Source organism: Rana temporaria, chromosome 3 (assembly GCF_905171775.1).
Source record: "Rana temporaria chromosome 3, aRanTem1.1, whole genome shotgun sequence".
Taxonomy (NCBI): Eukaryota; Metazoa; Chordata; class Amphibia; order Anura; family Ranidae; genus Rana; species Rana temporaria.
Genome location: NC_053491.1, coordinates 463,102,726 through 463,121,697, shown reverse-complemented (window position 1 = coordinate 463,121,697; position 18,972 = coordinate 463,102,726). Strand labels below are relative to the sequence as shown.

The 18,972-nt window shown below is 45.7% G+C and overlaps 1 protein-coding gene across 1 annotated transcript in view; it reads right to left on the bottom strand.

Annotated features, from left to right (window-relative positions):
* The window catches only part of LOC120933544, a 33,502-nt gene extending 20,387 nt beyond the window's left edge, over window positions 1-13,115 (bottom strand). Inside the window, exons 1-2 of the mRNA XM_040346803.1 lie at window positions 12,954-13,115; window positions 2,557-2,952 (exon numbers count right to left, since the gene is read on the bottom strand). Coding sequence (XP_040202737.1) covers window positions 2,557-2,952; window positions 12,954-12,990 — 433 coding nt within the window. The 5' untranslated portion in view covers window positions 12,991-13,115. The remainder of the gene's footprint in view (window positions 1-2,556; window positions 2,953-12,953) is intronic.
* Between the last annotated feature and the right edge of the window lie 5,857 nt (window positions 13,116-18,972).

Here is an 18,972-nt window from a genome sequence, read left to right as displayed (position 1 = left end):
ATCAAAGGGGTTTTCTGAGCTTTCAGGACTTAAGGGGAGGGGATCTGATGTCACACACTGCACAGTATAGAGAGGAGAGCTGAGTGTAATCTGAGACTTGAGAGGAGGTAATGGACACATCCTCTCTACACTGTCTCATATGGAAAAAGGGCTGCCAATCACCTGTTGTGTACTGGAGGGGGGGCGGGATCATCATGCAGGATTCTGTGGTGTCCTGATAACCTGTCAGATGTGGCTTATGAATTGCATATGTAGCGCCTGTGTACTTTTCAGTACAGGTGCTATATCAAATTTAGTGGAATGGGAGAGTTATTTGCTCCCATCCATGTTGATTCATTGAAATTTTGGTTGTCGCCAGCCCTGAACTGTCCTGTGGGTCATTCTGTGCTCCGGAGATGTAGTTCTATCTCCGGATGGCAGGTGGCGCCAGAGGGGTCCAGGCAGAGGTGCCTGTTTTTTAGCAGCCAATTGGAGGAGTGTTTCCCTCGCGGGGAATGCTGGGGGAGGGTATTTCTGTGGCGGACGCCATTTTTTGGGGTTCTTCGCGGGTTCCTGGTTCCAGGTGCGGCACCCACCTTTAGGGTGTGCGCACATCACGGGCCCCGGCGATATGGCCTACCAGGCCGGGGCGCACGTGCTACGTGGAGTTCCTGACTCTGGGCCCTCCTGGCTGCAAGGGGGCCCCAGTGACTTACTGGGTCCCCACACTTCAAAGGAAGATCCCAAGCTAGCTGTGCTGTTCGGTGGGGAGTCGGTCTGAGGTGAGCTCGGAGGCAGGTGATCCAATAGGACTCAGACAAACCATCGGGGATCTGGGTGGCCGGACACTGACAGGTTATATGCTGCAAACTGTCAGTCGGTGGCCCCAAATATAACAAGTCTACCTGAGGGATTCAGGCAAATTATTGACTGAGAGGATTCGCTCTACTATCCATGTTCCTGAGTACTGGGCCTGTGGCAGAGACCCTTTACTAATCTCAATTCTATCAGAGCCAAGTCGGTGGCAGAGACTTGTTCCTTCTCAGTGGTTCCGAGTGACACCCTGGCTGCCAGGCCTGTGAGAGGGACCTGTCCAGGGGCACTTTACCCACTCCGGCTGGAGTGGCGAGGAAGCAAGAATAATCATTGGAGGCAGGACTGCTTCTTCTATCCATAGCCTTAATCTGCAAAGTTTCTCTTTTCACCAACCTATTCTATCTACCTCGAGTTGACTGTTGGTCGTGTTGGACCAGTAATAAAAGCATCGAAAACGTCAACCAATTGCCTGGACATTCCATCATTGCTCTCATCATCGTTGTCATCACCCCTAGACACATCACAGAGGTAACATAATTATGCCGTCCCAATCTAACCAGCGGCTCCTCCGGGGGTAGCGCTACACATATATGCTTAAGCATGATAAATATAGGCTGACCAAGTCCCTCCTCCTGCAGGGTGATACAGACAGAAGGGAGCTATGAGTCTGTCCTCCTGCAGGGTGATACAGACAGAAGGGAGCTATGAGTCTGTCCTCCTGCAGGGTGATACAGACAGAAGAGAGCTATGAGTCGGTCCTCCTCCTACAGGGTGATACAGACAGAAGGGCGCTATGAGTCTGTCCTCCTCCTGCAGGGTGATACAGACAGAAGGGAGCTATGAGTCTGTCTTCCTCCTGCAGGGTGATACAGACAGAAGGGAGCTATGAGTCTGTCTTCCCCCTGCAGGGTGATACAGACAGAAGGGAGCTATGAGTCTGTCCTCCTCCTGCAGGGTGATACAGACAGAAGGGAGCTATGAGTCTGTCCTCCTCCTGCAGGGTGATACAGACAGAAGGGAGCTATGAGTCTGTCCTCCTCCTGCAGGGTGATACAGACAGAAGGGAGCTATGAGTCTGTCCTCCTCCTGCAGGGTGATACAGACAGAAGGGGGCTATGAGTCTGTCCTCCTCCTGCAGGGTGATACAGACAGAAGGAGGCTATGAGTCTGTCCTCCTGCAGGGTGATACAGACAGAAGGGAGCTATGAGTCTGTCCTCCTCCTGCAGGGTGACACAGACAGAAGGGAGCTATGAGTCTGTCCTCCTGCAGGGTGATACAGACAGAAGGGATATACGAGTCTGTCCTCCTCCTGCAGGGTGATACAGACAGAAGGGGGCTATGAGTCTGTCCTCCTGCAGGGTGATACAGACAGAAGGGAGCTATGAGTCTGTCCTCCTCCTGCAGGGTGATACAGACAGAAGGGAGCTATGAGTCTGTCCTCCTCCTGCAGGGTGATACAGACAGAAGGGGGCTATGAGTCTGTCCTCCTCCTGCAGGGTGATACAGACAGAAGGGGGCTATGAGTCTGTTCTCCTCCTGCAGGGTGATACATACAGAAGGGGGCTATGAGTCTGTCCTCCTGCAGGGTGATACAGACAGAAAGGAGCTATGAGTCTGTCCTCCTCCTGCAGGGTGATGCAGACAGAAGGGGGCTATGAGTCTGTCCTCCTCCTGTAGGGTGATACAGACAGAAGGGGGCTATGAGTCTGTCCTCCTCCTGCTGGGTGATATATGAAATATACTTCATTCATACATTTTACCTTTGAACTTTATATAGGTCCCATGTTGGTTCTGCCATGTTTCCTTTGGTTGCCCATAACTGTAAAGTGAGATCTTACAGCAGAACAGGGGTCCATCCGTTTCCTTTAGCATCTGGATTCTGATTGTCGCTGTTCTCTCCAGCTCTGGATTTCCCTCCATACTGATCCGTCCTCTATAGTCTGCTTTTGTCCTCTTCTCAGTGTGACTGTAAATGATTTCATTATTTCCACATCTACCTCCTTTTGCCTGTCTCCAGTACACTCTCACCTCTCCCGGATAACCATTCTTAGGATAGGAGAAGTTGCAAGGGATGGTCACCGATGCCCCCACATCTACCATAATGGAGTCAGGTTGCTCTGTACAGTAGGTCTGGTCATCTTTACTGTAGACATCTCCTAAGGGAATATGAATCATATTTATATTTAGTCCTTATGCACACCGGGCATAAAAAAAAAATGACTTAAATGGCTTTTGGTGTTTTTTTCTTTCAGCCTGTAGAAGCAACTCGTTGTTAGCCTATAACAGTGATGGCACCTTGGCACCCCAGATGTTTTGGAACTACATTTCCCATGATGCTCAACCACACTGCAGAGTGCACAAGCATCATGGGAAATGTAGTTCCAAAACATCTGGGGTGCCAAGGTTCACCATCACTGGTCTATAGTGTCCAAGCACACCTGGGCGTTTACAGGCATTTTTAAAGTGGAGCATTTAGAGGGTGAAAAATGAAAACCATCACAAGCAAATTCTGGAGATCAGCTTTTGGGCACTTACATATCTTTGGTAAATCTGAAAGAGATTGTAAAGTCAGATTATGGAGTGAAAAACGTTCGTCCGTTTTTTGGACGTCCGTTAACGGACCGCAATGCTTCCCTATCGGTTAACGTCCGTTAGCGGATGAGCATCCGCTAACGTCCGTTAGCATCCGTCTGCGTTAAGTTCCGTTTTTTTGGACGGAAGAAAACCCTATTTTTCTTCCGTCAAAAAAACGGAACGGACGAAAAACGGACGTTAAAGGATGATCCGTTTACCATCCGATCCGCTAACATCCGTTTTTCATCAAAATATGTAAAAAGCCCCCCAACAAAAAAAAAAAAAACGGATGAAAAAACGGATGGAAAAACTGATGGAAAAACTGACGGAAAACGGACGAAAAACGGACGAAAAACTGATGGAAAAACGGATCAACTGATGAAAAAAAAACTGATCTAAAAAACCGAGCTGACGTGTGAAAGAGCCCTAGCACAACCATGCGTGAAGTGTCCAATGAGTAAAAACATCATACAAAAGAGCAAAAACTGGAAGCAAAATCCCATTTTGGGTGGATATTTTTATTTCTATGTTTTTGGCACATAATTTGTGTTCATCATTAATGTTCATGTAAGCTGCACTAAGAAAAGAAAAAAAATTGTAAAAAAAAAAAAAATTGGACCTATTCCTTGAGCTTTTTTTTCTTTGTTGTGTTTAACCACCTCAACCACCTCAATACAGGTCTTTTATACCCACCTCCATACCGGGCCTATTCTGGCACTTCTCTCCTACATGAACAAATCATCATTATTTTGCTAGAAAATTACTCAGAACCCCCAAACATTTTATATGTTTTTTTAGCAGACACCCTAGGGAATAATATTGTAGTCATTGCAACTTTTTATCTTGCACGGTATTTGCGCAATAATTTTTCAAAACGCCTTTTTTTTGTAAAAAAAAATGGTTTCATGAATTAAAAAATAACAAAACAGTAAAGTTAGCCCAATTTTGTGGTAAAATATGAAAGATGATGTTACACCGAGTAAATAGATACCTAACATGTCATGCTTTAAAATTGCGCACACTCATGGAATGGCGCCAAACTTCGTTACTTAAAAATCTCCATAGGCGACGCTTTAAATTTTTTACAGGTTACCAGTTTAGAGTTAAAGAGGAGAATTGTTGCACATGCTCTAACGCACGCGGCGACACCTCACATGTGTGGTTTGAACGACGTTTACATACGTGGGCGGGACTTGCGTGTGCGTTCGCTTCTGAGCGCGAGCTACCGAGGACAGGAGCGTTTTAATTTTTTTTATTATTATTTATTTTTTATTTCACTTATTTATACATTTTTTACACTTTTTTTACATATTTTTTTTTCAATCGCTTTTATTCCTATTACAAGGAATGTAAACATCCCTTGTAATATGAATAGTGTGTGACAGGTCCTCTTTAAGGAGAGATGCGCGGTCAATAAGACCCCACATCTCTCCTCCAGGCTGGAAAGAATGAGATCATGAAAAATAATTCACAGATCTCATTCTTACTAGTCGCAATTGCAGTTTGTTTACTTACGGGTACCCGGGCGTGACGTCATCACATCGCGCTCGGGCCTCCGACGGTCATAGAGATGACTGGTGACCATCTGGTCACCAGTCATCTCTATGCTGCACATCCAGCGGATGGCGATCATCTCTCCGGCCCCCGATGGGACGGGAGAGCCCGGAGAAGCACCGGATGGCGGCGGGAGGGGGGGATGTCCCCTCCCGCCGCCTGTAAGACCAATCAAGAGGTGGAACTGCCAATATGATCGTTCTTACGGTGCGCAGGATCGCCGCCGGAAGAAAATGATATCTGAATGATGCCTCTAGGTGCAGGCATCATTCAGATATCCCTGCACAAAGTACAGGACGTCATATGACGTCCACCCGGGATAACAGATCCCCTTTTTGGACGTCATTTGACGGCGTGCGGGTTTAAAGTGGTTAAAGTTTGAGGGATTTCTTTAGAGTTAAAAAAATAATAGCAACTTGAAGATTTTAAGAGAAAGTACAAATTTTTCCTATTTTTGTGGTATATTTTATTGATATATCATCATAAGAAATGATCAAATAACCACAATAAAGCACACACAATACACTGATGTGTCATGGTGGGTTGCAGTGCCACAAATTTTGAATTACAATCCCAAAGCATTTTACAGTAGTCATCAATTAACTCAATATTGACCTGCACCAGTGCACCACATACAGTGCATTGCACTACATAAAAATAAGGCACAGGTATCATTTTTTATGTATCAAAATCAATAGATGGTGCTGCACTCTAAAGCCCTGTACACACGAACGGTTTGTCCCCATGGGTAAAAAAAAAAAATAGAACATGTTTTACATTTTTACTATGGATAAAAAACTGATAGAAAAATCCAATCGTCTGTGTGGAAGTCCATCGGAGAAAAATCCACGCATGCTCAGAATCAAGTCGACGCATGCTTAAAAGCATTGAACTTCATTTTTTCTCAGCACATCGTAGTGTTTTACGTCACCGCGTTTTGGACGCGGTCGGATTTTTGACTGATGGTGTGTAGGCAAGACTGATGAAAGTCAGCTTCATCGGATATCCGACAAAAAAATCCATCGGATGAGATTCCATCAGATATCCGATCGTGTGTACACGGCCTAAGTAATAGCAAAACAATGTGCAAAATTAAAGTGCTACAGTGAAAATAAATAATAAATATGTAACGTGCCGCGTGCTTAAAGACAATGGAAACCTCAATTGGTTAAATCATAAAAACATCTCAAAGTACATAAGAATTAAAGTAAAAGGAAATACCAAAAGAACAGTAACAGAAAAAGGTATTGAATAATAGTTCCAAAAAATAAAATGTCCTCATTTGATAATAAAAACAGTGAATACACGCAAGTGATGAAATTCCTCTGATATTCTGTGCAAATAGCAACGTAAACAGTGAACACTGAAATATATTGTTTTTCGGAATTTCGTTTTCGTCCGAAAAATAAATGAATTTTGTTAGTTTTTTTTTTATTTTGTTTAAAAATGCATTTGTCCGAAAATCCGAATTAAAGTGATGTCACAATGTAGAGAATAAGATTTCCTATCATCTGTGCCCAGTCTTGCCACACAGAGTTAATTCAGCTCTGCGCAATCCTCTTTCAGTGAAAATTAACCACTAGGGTTGAGCGAACCCGAACCCGAATAGTTGGAAAAAGTCCGGGTTCGGAGTTCGGGTATGTTTTGGCGCGCTGCACGGCAGCCAATCGCCATTCGTGTTACTACTGTGACTGGGAACTGATCACAGCCATGCCTATTTATGGCATGGCTGTGATTGGCCAGTGCAGCATGTGACCCATCATGTGATGTGCCTCTATATTAGATAGAGGCACACAGCACAGATCGTCACTCTGCTTCACTCATGATAGGGAAAGGCTGCTGGAATCTGCTGCTTAGGGAAAGTCGAGAGGATCTATCCGCTGGAATTTATCCGCGGACCGGTTTCAGTGGATAGATCCCCTGGTGTGTACGATCCAGCGGATATTTATCCGCGGATATTTTTCGGGCCGATGGATTTCCAGCGGATCAAAATTTCTTAACATGCTAAGAAATCGATCCACTGGAATCCAGTCCAACGGATTGATCCGCTGGTCTGTACAGACTCACCGGATCAATCCGTCCGAATCCATCCCTCGCATGCGTCGTAATGATTCGACGCATGCGTGGAAGTCCTTATATGACAGCGTCGCACACGTCGCCGCGTCATCATCGCGGCGACGGCGCGACACGTCACCGCGGAGGGAATTCCGCCGGGATTTTGATCTCATGGTTAGTACAACCATGAGATCAAAATCCGCCAGAGGATTTATCCGCGGAAACGGACCTCCGGACCATTTCCGCGGATCGATTCTCTCGTGTGTACGGGGCCTTAGGTGTATCTGGCTCGTTTTCACTGTATTTCACTTATGTGAGGGAAAGGCTGCTGAATCTGCTGAGGGAAAGTGTTAGGTCTATGCTGTTATACTGCTCCAGAAATATCAAGAAGCACACTTTATTTCTTTGATATCTGCATCATCTTATGGCATCTGGCTCGTTGTCACTGCTTCACTTATGTGAGGGAAAGGTTGCTGAATCATAGGGACAGTTTTAGGTGTATGCTGCTCCAGAAATATCAACAAGCACTCTATCCATGTGACATCTGCTGTGCTTCAAATAGTTTAGGAATTTTGTTCAGCTATAGGGGCAGTTTGTAATCTATAGGTATTTCAACAGCAGTACACCTGCCACACCACCTGTGCACCTGTGATATACTGTGTTTCTGTCAAGTACATAGTCAGGGAGAGTTTCCTGAAATATTTTTCCTTGTAGGATTTCATTCTGAATACAATTACAAATGTACACTAAATTCCCTAAAACCCTTTACAGCATTGGGGGGTTCAATAATTTTGAACAAAACTGTATGGACCTCGTCCTCAAAGGTCAAAAATCATTATATTTTTTATTTTATTTTTTTTTATGTTATTTTAAGTTATTTCCCTATCCACATTTATTTCCAGAGTACTTGCCATGCTCTTCCCGACATTTTGCTGCCATTTGCAGCCCTCCAGCCCTTTCCCTTAGTTTTTTAGAGACATTTTTGTAGTCAAAAGTCCGGGTCCCCATTGACTTCAATGGGGTTCGGGTTCTGGTCAAAGTCCGGGTTCGGGTTCGGTCCCGAAACCAAACTTTTTTTTCAAAGTCCGGGTTTGGGTCCGAACCCGAACATCCAGGTGTCCGCTCAACTCTATTAACCACTTAAGACCTGGACCAAAATGCAGCTAAAGGACCCGGCCAGGTTTTGCGATTCGGCACTGCGTCGCTTTAACAGACAACTGCGCGGTCGTGCGACGTGGCTCCCAAACAAAATTGGCGTCCTTTTTTCCCCACAAAGAGTGCTTTCTTTTGGTGGTATTTGATCACCTCTGTGGTTTTTATTTTTTTGCGCTATAAACAAAAATAGAGCCACAATTTTGAAAAAAAATCAATATTTTTTACTTTTTGCTATAATAAATATCCCCAAAAAATATAAAAAAAAAATGTTTTCTTCCTCAGTTTAGGCCGATACGTATTCTTCTACCTATTTTTGGTAAAAAAAATCGCAATAAGCATTTATCGGTTGGTTTGCGCAAAATTTATAGCGTTTACAAAATAGGGGATAGTTTTATTGCATTTTTATTATTTTTTTATTTTTTTTACTACTAATGGCAGCGATCAGCGATTTTTTTCGTGACCGCAACATTATGGCGGACACTTCGGACAATTTTGACACATTTTTTGGACCATTGTCATTTTCACAGCAAAAAATACATTTAAAATGCATTGTTTACTGTGGAAATGACAGTTGCAGTTTGGGAGTTAACCACAAGGGGGCTCTGAAGGGATTATGTGTGACCTCATGTCTGTTTACAACTGTAGGGGAGTGTGGCTGTAGGTGTGACGTCATCGATTGTGAATCCCTATGAAAGGGATGACACGATCGATGCCGCCGCCGCCACAGTGAAGAATGGGGAAGCTGTGTTTACACACGGCTCTCCCCGTTCTTCAGCTCCGGGGACCGATCGCGGGACTCCCGCTGCGATCGGGTCCGCGGGTCCCGTGGTCCTGGTCCTGGTCCTGGTGTACGTTCATGTGCCCAGCCGTGCCATTCTGCCGACGTATATGTGCAGGAGGCGGTCCTTAAGTGGTTAACAGACTTCCAGATAAAAACCTGTCTAAATAAAAAGTCCTTTCCGTCCCCTTGCTTCGAGTGACATACATTACCTCTCACAATGAACTATGGATCACCCCCCATATTATGATAAACATCCAGGAATGTGCATGTGTCCAAGCTAGTGCACAAGATATGTAAAAACCCTGTCACTCGAAGCAAGGGGACGGAAAGGACTTTTTATTTAGACAGGTTTTTATCTGGAAGTCTGTTAATTTTCACTGAACAATAAAAGAGGATTGCTCAGAGCTGGATTAACTCTGTGTGGCAAGACCGGGCACAGATGATAGGAAATCTTATTCTCTACATTGTGACATCAAAAAAAAAAAAAAAAAATGTTGGTTTTACATCCACTTTTAGGTCGAATCTGTCATTGAAGGTTTATGATGTCCGTTGAATGTTCTAAGAAAATTCGACAAAGCAGCTAAACTGTACGACGCCGCAATCATACATTTCCGGTCAAATTCTCCACCCACAAGCTATAGTAGAATTATAATGTTGTATGACACTAGTAATAAGTATTAATTTATTAATTATTATTACTAGTCAACCAACATTAGATTTCTTCTATAGCCTATGGGCGGAGCATTTGACCGTAAATGACCGCTCGCGGCGATCGTATGTTTTTTAGCTGCTTCGTTGAATCTTCATGTCTCTCTATGCCGAATAATCTTGGACCAATAGAGTTAGGTTAGGCACATTCAACCGCAGGTTCGATAGACACAGATCGCTATTGTCATCATCATGTCGAATCTTCTATCTATATCCAACTGTTGTCACAACGCACTACTGCCAGTATGATAAGGATGGCGTGGACACAAGGGACACTGACATGGTCACCTATACCTGGCAGGTAGGTAGCAAGACTCTCCTGCAATCCTTTGCTTGTGTCAGTTGTACATATTAACCACTTAACGCCCGCCTCACGACTATTTACGTCCGCAAAATGGCACGGACAGGCAGATGGGCGTATATATACGTCCTTGCCTTTCCGCAGGTCGGGGGTCCGATCGGGACCCCCCCCCCCCCGTGCGACTTACCTCGGGGAGCGATCCGGGACGACGGCACTGCTATTCGTTTATAGCCGCTCCGTCGCGATCGCTCCCCGGAGCTGAAGAACGGGGAGAGCAGTATGTAAACACGGCTTCCCCGTGCTTTACTGTGGCGGCGCATCGATCTTGTCATCCCTTTTATAGGGGAGACACAATCGATGACATCAGACCTACAGCCACACCCACCTACTGTTGTAAACACACACTAGGTGAAGCCTAACACGTTCAGCGCCCCCTGTGGTTAACTCCCAAACTGCAACTGTCATTTTCACAATAAAGAATGCAATTTAAATGCATTTTTTGCTGTGAAAATGACAATGGTCCCAAAAATGTGTCAAAATTGTCCGAAGTGTCCGCCATAATGTCGCAGTCACGAAAAAAATTGCTGATCGCCGCCATTAGTAGTAAAAAAAAAAAAAATGAATAAAAATGCAATAAAAATATCCCCTATTTTGTAAACGCTATACATTTTGCGCAAAATTTTTTTTTATATATGTTTTTGGGGGATATTTTTTACAGCAAAAAGTAAAAAATATTGAATTTTTTTCAAAATTGTCGCTCTATTTTTGTTTATAGCGCAAAAAATCAAAACCGCAGAGGTGATCAAATACCACCAAAAGAAAGCTCTATTTGTGGGGAAAAAAGGACGCCGATTTTGTTTGGGAGCCACATCGCATGACCGCGCAATTGTCTGTTAAATTGACGCAGTGCCGAATCGCAAAACCTGGTCTGGGCATTTAGCTGCCTAAAGGTCCGGGGCTTAAGTGGTTAAGGAATCTAAATTTTATTTCTGATGATTGCTGATGAGAAAAAATAAACAGATGGAGTTATTTGTTCCTGCTCCCAATCCATCCTTTGCTCACTGCCTGGAACACATACCTCCATCACCGTGCTACATATTTTCTGTACCTCTGGCATGGTTATATTCTTTTAGTCCTCCATAAATTTAGCATAAATTTGTGCTTAAAGTAGAACTATAAGCCGCTCCTGAACAGCAAACAATGTCAGAAGCGTCTTACCTGGGCTAAAGAAAAACACACCTGGTCTGGTGCTCAGGGGTCCAAAGTCCTCTTTTCTGATGAGAGCACATTTTGCATCTCATTTGGAAACCAAGGACCAGAGTATGGAGGAAGAATGGAGATGGACACACTGCAAGATGCTTGAAGTCCAGTGTGAAGTTTCCACAGTCTGTGATGATTTGGGGGGCCATGTCATCTGCTGGTGTTGGTCCACCGCAGCCGCCTACCAGGAGATTTTGGAGCACTTCATGCTTCCTTCCGCAGAAGAGCTCCATGGGGACGCTGACTTCATTTTCCAGCAGGAGTTGGCACCTCCCCCAAACTGCCAAAAGCAACAAAACCTGTTTCGAACTCGCCTGACCTGAACCCCATAGAGAATCTACAGGGCATTGCCAAGAGAAAGATGAGAGACATGAGACCGAACAATGCAGAGCAAGAGCTGAAGGCCGCTATTGAAGCATTCTGGTCTTCCATAACACCTCAGCAGTGCCACAGGCTGATAGCTTCCATGCCACGCCGCATTGAGGGGCCCAAACCAAGTACTGAGTACTAGGGATGAGCCGAACACCCCCCTGTTCGGTTCGCACCAGAACTTGCGAACACACCAAATGTTTGTGTGAACTTTATAACCCCGTTAAAGTCCATGGGACTCGAACATTTGAAATCTAAAGTGCTAATTTTAAAGGCTAATATGCAAGTTATGGTCCTAAAAAGTGTTTGGGGACCTGGGTCCTGTCCCAGGGGACATGTATCAATGCAAAAAAAAGTTTTAAAAACGGCCGTTTTTTCGGGAGCAGTGAATTTAATAATGCTAAAAGTGAAACAATAAAAGTGAAATATTACTTTAAATTTCGTACCTAGGGGGGGTGTAAAGATAGCATGTGAAATAGCGCATGTTTCCTGTACATAGAACTGTCCCTGCACAAAGTATCATTTCTGAAAGAAAAAAATTCTTTTAAAACCGGACTTGCGGCTATAATGAATTGTCGGAGAGAATTCATTCATAAAAAAAAAAAAAAATTGCGTGGGGGTCCCCCCAAATTTCATTACCAGGCCCTTCAGGTCTGGAATGAATATTAAGGGGAACCCCACCGTCAATTAAAAAAAAATGATGTGGGGTTCCCCCCAAATATCCATTCCAGACCCTTTAGGTCTGGTGTGGATTTTAAGGGGAACTCCACCCAAAATTTTAAAAAAAATGGCGTGGAGTTCCCCCAAAAATTCACACCAGACCCCTTATCCGAGCACGTTAACCTGGCCGGCCGCAGAAAAGAGGGGGGGGGAGGCAGAGTGCGCCCCCCCCCTCTCCTGATCCGTACCAGGCCACATGCCCTCAACATGGGGATGATGTCATAAAAGATAGATGAAGGATGGATGGCCGCACTCCAAAAACCGTACAGGTTGTCTTTTATTAAATGAACAGCAGATACATCACCAGATCAAAACAACATGAACAGGGGAACAACCGACGTTTCGCACAAAATCAGTGCTTATTCATGGAGGGGGGAGAAACATGCCGACTGTCAGACTTTGAAATCTATACAGGGTGATCAGTGTTTGTATCTCTCCCAACGCACTGATCACCCTGACTCCCCAGGTATCGGGTGAAGCATCGGAGCATTTGCCCGAGTACAAGTACTTGGACAAATGCTCGGTATCGGTACTGATACCGATACTAGAATCGGGACAACACTAATAATAATAATTATAATTAGCAGCAGCAAAGTAGACTTAATAATAATAATAGTAAATATAATAATAATAATAATAATAATAGCATACAAATGACTATTTCTAGTTTTGTCACTTACCTTGAAAGCAAAATAAAAGCAGGATGAAAAGTCTCATGCTTACTCCCGGGGCAGACTGTAGAGAGTGCGTAGTCTCCAGTATATGATCGGTGGGATGTATGTTGACATAACGGAAGAGGAAGTGGGCTGCCAAGGAACGGTGAAGAAATAATAGAAATATCTGCTGGGAAATTAATGTTATGATATGAATTGTGGTGAGATAAAAGCATCAAAGTTAAAAGATACACATCTCAGTCTACACAATTTATTTTCTCTAGAATAGGGTGACCAGATGTCCCGAGTTTCCGGGTATAGTCCCTGGACTGAGGACACTGTCCCTAGACCAAGTCCGGATTGGTTCCAGGGTTGCAGTGGCGTAGCTCTACATGAAGATGGCCTAAGCTGTAAGAAGATTGCCAAGACCCTGAAACTGAGCTGCAGCACGGTGGCCAAGACCATACAGCGGTTTAACAGGCAGGTTCCACTCAGAACAGGTCTCGCCATGATCTGGATTTTGAGGGGGACCCCACACCTGGTATGTACCTGGGGTTGAAACCCACGCCATTTTTTTCGCAAATTTTTTTGCCAGCAAGATAATATTTCTTTTTTTACATTCAGCTTTCAGCGGGAAACCCTGCTGACAGCTGATGACTAAGCTGACTGCTAATGCTAAGGACATGGCAGGCAGTCGGTACTATTGCCCCGGGTGCAAAAAAAATTATAACTGTGTCCCCCCAAGTGTGCTGCGTTGCAGCCATGTGCAGCATGCCTCCCCCTGCGCCCTACACCTCCAATGAGGCATGTCCCGACTACCGGGCATTGCTTTGCAGCACCTTTCCCTCCCTGCCCAGGAACTCAAGTGGTCCAGCCTGTCCCCAATGATCCCTCTGGTGCGGGTAGCCCGTGTGTGTGAGAATGGCGGAGGGGTGGCTGTTGGAGGAGCTTTCGACAGGGGATACTGAGGAGCGGCTGGGTGGCGGGAACAGTACCCGGTCCTGAGGAGAGCCCTGCTCCCATGAATGATCATGGAGGTCATGGAGAGGTGAGCAAAATCAACCAATCTACACTGTAAATATGGGGGAGGGGTGTAAGTAGTGCAAGAAGTAAGAATCGGGTAGGTCAGTGTAGTGTTCAGTATAGGAATCGGGTAGGTCAGTGTAGGTATTAGGTAGGCAAGTATAGTAATCAGGTAGGTCAGTGTAGTGGTTAGGTACAGTATCTCACAAAAGTGAATACACCCCTCACATTTTTGTAAATATTTTATTATATCTTTTCATGTGACAACACAAATTACACTTTGCTACAATGTAAAGTATAACGGTGTAAATTTGCTGTCCTCTCAAAATAACACAACACACAGCCATTAATGTCTAAACCGCTGGCAACAAAAGTGAGTACACCCCTAAGTGAAAATGTCCAAATAGGGCCCAATTAGCTATCTCAGGTGTGAATTTGGTGCAGGTGTATTAAATTTGGTATTATCACTCTCTCTCTCTCTCATACTGGTCACTGGGAATTCAACATGGCACCTCATGGCAAAGAACTCTCTGAGGATCTAAAAAAAATGAATTGTTGCTCTACATAAAGATGGCCTAGGCTATAAGAAGATTGCCAAGAACCTGAAACTGAGCTGCAGCACGGTGGCCAAAACCATACAGCGGTTTAACAGGACAGATTCAACTCAGAACAGGCCTCACCATGGTCTGGATTTTGGGGGGTACCCCACTCAATTTAAAAAAAAAATGGCGTGTGGGAATCCACTCCGAATCCATAGTAGATCTGAAGGGCCTGGTATGTACCTGGGGGGGGAGAGAGCACGGCACACATTACGCCGCCATAGAGTAACCACCGTACGCTATGCCAGCGCAGCACAGAGAGGCAAGCATTGAATTCAGCAAGCCAGTGCTCCCAACGCTGCACCAGCGTGGCGTGGGTTTCGAAGGCGTACGCCGGCGTAGGTGGAAGTGGGCGTGACCCATGCAAATGATGGGCCGAGCGACAGACGTGTACGTATCACAAACTGCGCATGCGCACACACCCCCGCGCCTGCTCACAACCACGCCGGCACAACTGCCTAAGCTACGCCGGATCACTGCGTACGCCGTGAACGTAAAGTACGCCCAGACAGACACACGTCCAACGCACAATACGCCGGCTTGTGTTCCCTGGTGCAGACCTGAGCATGTCTGTTGCTGGGTTGCACCTCCTTTATGGGGAATAACTTTACGCCGGACGTACAACTTACGCGCATCTCACGTAGCATGTGCCGGGCACGCGCAGGTTCGTGAATCGCCGTATTTCCCTCATTTGCATGTTTGAATGGCTAATCAATGGGAGTGGCACCATGCGCCCAGCCTAAATGTGCGCCCACCCTACGCCGGCGTAAGCAAGTCACGTCGGCAGGGTGTAGCCTGTTTTTAGGCACATATCTGTTCGTGGGTCTGGCGCACAGATACGATAGCGCACATTTGCACTTATGTCGGCGTAACTTGTTATACATCGGCGTATGTCCTTTGTGAATCTGGCCCTTTTTCTCCCCCTTTGTTAGCATGAGGTCCCAAGCCCCTTTTTTTTTTTTAATTACCGGTAGTTATTTTTGGTTGGCAACAAAAACAATCAAAATATCCAGAGAGCATATAGAGTAAACCAAGCAATAAAAAATAAATACAAAAACAGACTTCTTACATGTATATAAATGCTTCGGAAGGCGTAGTATCGCAATATCACATATCCATTGTATTTGTGTGTATCGTGAAGATGCACAAAGACAGTAGCTCTGCTGCTTAAGCCCCGTACACACAATCGGAATTTCCGATGTAAAAAGTCAGACAGACTTTTTCCATCAGAAATTCCGACTGTGTGTATGCCCCATCGGAATTTTTTCAGAGGAATTCCATCGGAGTTTAGATAGAGAACATGGGCCAGATCCACAAAAGAGATACGACGGAGTAACTGCTGTTACTCCATCGTATCCCTTGTCCTAACTTTGGAACTGATCCACAGAAGCAGTTTTCCAAAGTTAGGCAGAAGATCCGGCATGTGTAATTGAATTACACTGCCGATACTTAGGATGCAGTACCGCATCCGCCACTGGGGGCATTTCGAGTCGAAATGCCGCTTCTAGTATGCAAATTAGCACTTAAGGCGATCCACAAAGCTTTTCAGCCTCGTTTTTTCGCCGTAAGTTTTAGTTTGCAAGTGTAAAACTAGGGCTGGTGCTACAAAGTGTAAACTAGTAACACCATGTAAAAGCCCATTCAAGCGACGGCATTTGGTATGCATTCCCGAGGGAAAACTCCATGCCAATTTTCAGAGAAAAAACCGGCATGGGTTCACCCCCCAGGAGCATACCAGGCCCTTAGGTCTGGTATGGGTTGTAAGGAGACCCCCCTCCGCCGAAAAATCGACGTAGGGGGTCCCCCTACAATCCATACCAGACCCGTATCCAAAGCACGCTACCCGGCCGGTCAGGAAAGGGAGTGGGGACGAGCGAGCGCCCCCCCCCCCCTCCTGAGCCGTGCCAGGCCGCATGCCCTCAACATGGGGGGGTTGGGTGCTCTGGGGCAGGGGGGCGCACTGCGGGCCCCCCCACCCCAGAGCACCCTGTCCCCATGTTGATGAGGACAGGACCTCTTCCCGACAACCCTTGCCGTTGGTTGTCAGGGTCTGCGGGCGGGGGGCTTATCGGAATCTGGGAGTCCCCTCAAATAAGGGGGCCCCCAGATACCGGCCCCCCACCCTAAGTGAATGGATATGGGGTACATCGTACCCCTACCCATTCACCTGGAGGCAAAAAGTAAAAGTTAGTAAACACACAACACAAGGGTTTTTAAAATAATTTATTATTCTGCTCCGGAGGCCCCCCCTGTCTTGTTTATTAGCTCTATTACCAGGGGGGGCTTCTTCTTCCACTCTCCGGGGGTCTTCTCCGCTCTCCGGGGGGGGCTTCTTCTTCCACTCTCCGGGGGTCTTCTTCCACTCTCCGGGGGGGGGGTTTCTTCTTCCGCTCTCCGGGGGTCTTCTTCTCTCTTCGCCGCTCTCCGCTGTTGACTCGGCGAACCCCGGTTCTTCTGCAGCTGTCCGGTGCCTTCTTCTTCAGCGCTGGCTGCCTGCTATCTTCGTGTGTTAGCTCAATTACTAACAGGCAGCCGGCGCGGTCTTCTGTGACGTCACCTTCTCTTCTCTTCTTCTCCCTTCTTCCAATGTTGCCTCGTCGCCTCTTGTCGCTGTAATGATGGAAGCGCGCCTTGCATCCCATTTATATAGGCATCACCGTCCCATCATGCTCCGGTAGGTACCCACGTGGTGGGTGCACGTGGGTAGGCACCCACCACGTGGGTACCTGCCGGAGCACGGTAGCATGCTTTGGATACGGGTCTGGTATGGATTGTAGGGGGACCCCCTACGTCAATTTTTCGGCGTAGGGTGGTCTCCTTACAACCCATACCAGACCTAAGGGCCTGGTATGCTCCTGGGGGGTGAACCCATGCCGGTTTTTTCTTTGAAAATTGGCATGGAGTTCTCCCTCAGGAATGCATGCCGAGCGACGCTGTCAATTTTTTTTTTTTTTCCCGACGCCAATTTTTTAAGCCGGCGCGATCCACAAAACTCGGCGTAACATAACTTCGCGCATGCGCAGTACGGCCGGCGCGGGAGCGCGCCTCATTTAAATGGGACTCGCCCCATTTGAATAGGAACGCCTTGCGCCGGCGGAATTTTAGTTACACGGCCTGAAATTTCTAGATAAGTGCTTTGTGGATCGGGCACTTAGGTAGAAATTTTAAGGCAGTGTAACTTAAATGGGATTTTTTAAGTTACGCCAGGTTTTTGTGGATCTGGCCCCATGTTCTCTTTTACTCCGATGGAATTACGATGTGAGTTTGACTGGGCAAAATCCTGATTGTGTGTACGAGGCATAACAGTACAATATACAAGGGGGTTGCCTGTGAGGGTGTCAGAAAAAAAAAGAAAACCACAACATTTTTAAAGATTTTTGAATAGCGCTAAAAGTGTTGATTTTTTTTTATCCAGAAAAAAGTTTATTGAAGAACAAGTAAAAAACAAAACATACATCGAAGCTACATAGACAATCAGATACAAATCCAAACGAAATGAACCATACTACTGCACATCCCACACATATCACAAACCATTCCCGGCTCTGCCCAGCACCCACCCCCTACCGTGATAAGCTGCCAGATCCCCCATATGAAACCCAGATGCCAAACATACATCCTGCTCAAGTACCCAGGCCCAGCATATCCGCCGGGGCTAAGCCCGATACATCCAGCCACGGTCCCCACAACCTCTCAAACTTCTGGGCACAACCCCTATGTTAGTATATTATTTTCTCCTTCCGGAGAGTGTTATTAAAATGCTAGATAAACAGAAAGTAGGAGGAGGCAGAAAAAAAGAAAAAAAAAAGAGGGGGAGTGAAAAGGGTGGGAGATTACTCTTCAATCCTCCACCTGGAAGAGTTAATGGCCAGCATTTCCTTATACAATGCTGAGAATTAGTACTGAGTCCAGTAGAACCATGTCCTTCGAAACGTGTTCCTCTTGTTTTTGCATAGACATCAGGAGATCTTCCATGGTCTGTATGTCATTTATTGTGTTGATCCATTGACTGATCAAGGGAGTATACCCATTGACTTACCAAGGGGGTATATCCCCCCAAGATCATTTACAGTTCTGGGGGGGGGGGGTTCCAGGAGCCCCATTACATACATAGGAGGAGGTTAGGGATAGGTATGGGACCTTCATTGTAGTGTTGGGGGGAAGGGAGGGTACTGTCTTTTGGAAGCTACAAGGGGGATGGTGGTTGTGTATGGGGGAAGAAAGGGGTCTTTTTGGAGAGCTATGTAATGTGATGCTGGTTTATTTTTTAATAAATTAGATATGAGGAGGTAACCCTGGGGTGTATACTTTTTATTTTTATTTATTTTTCATGTTGGCTTTAGACATGTGCCATTCGTTTGGTTCTGAATTTGTTTTTTAACAAATTTTGACAAATTCCAAAATGTACGAATTTCTGAATTTTT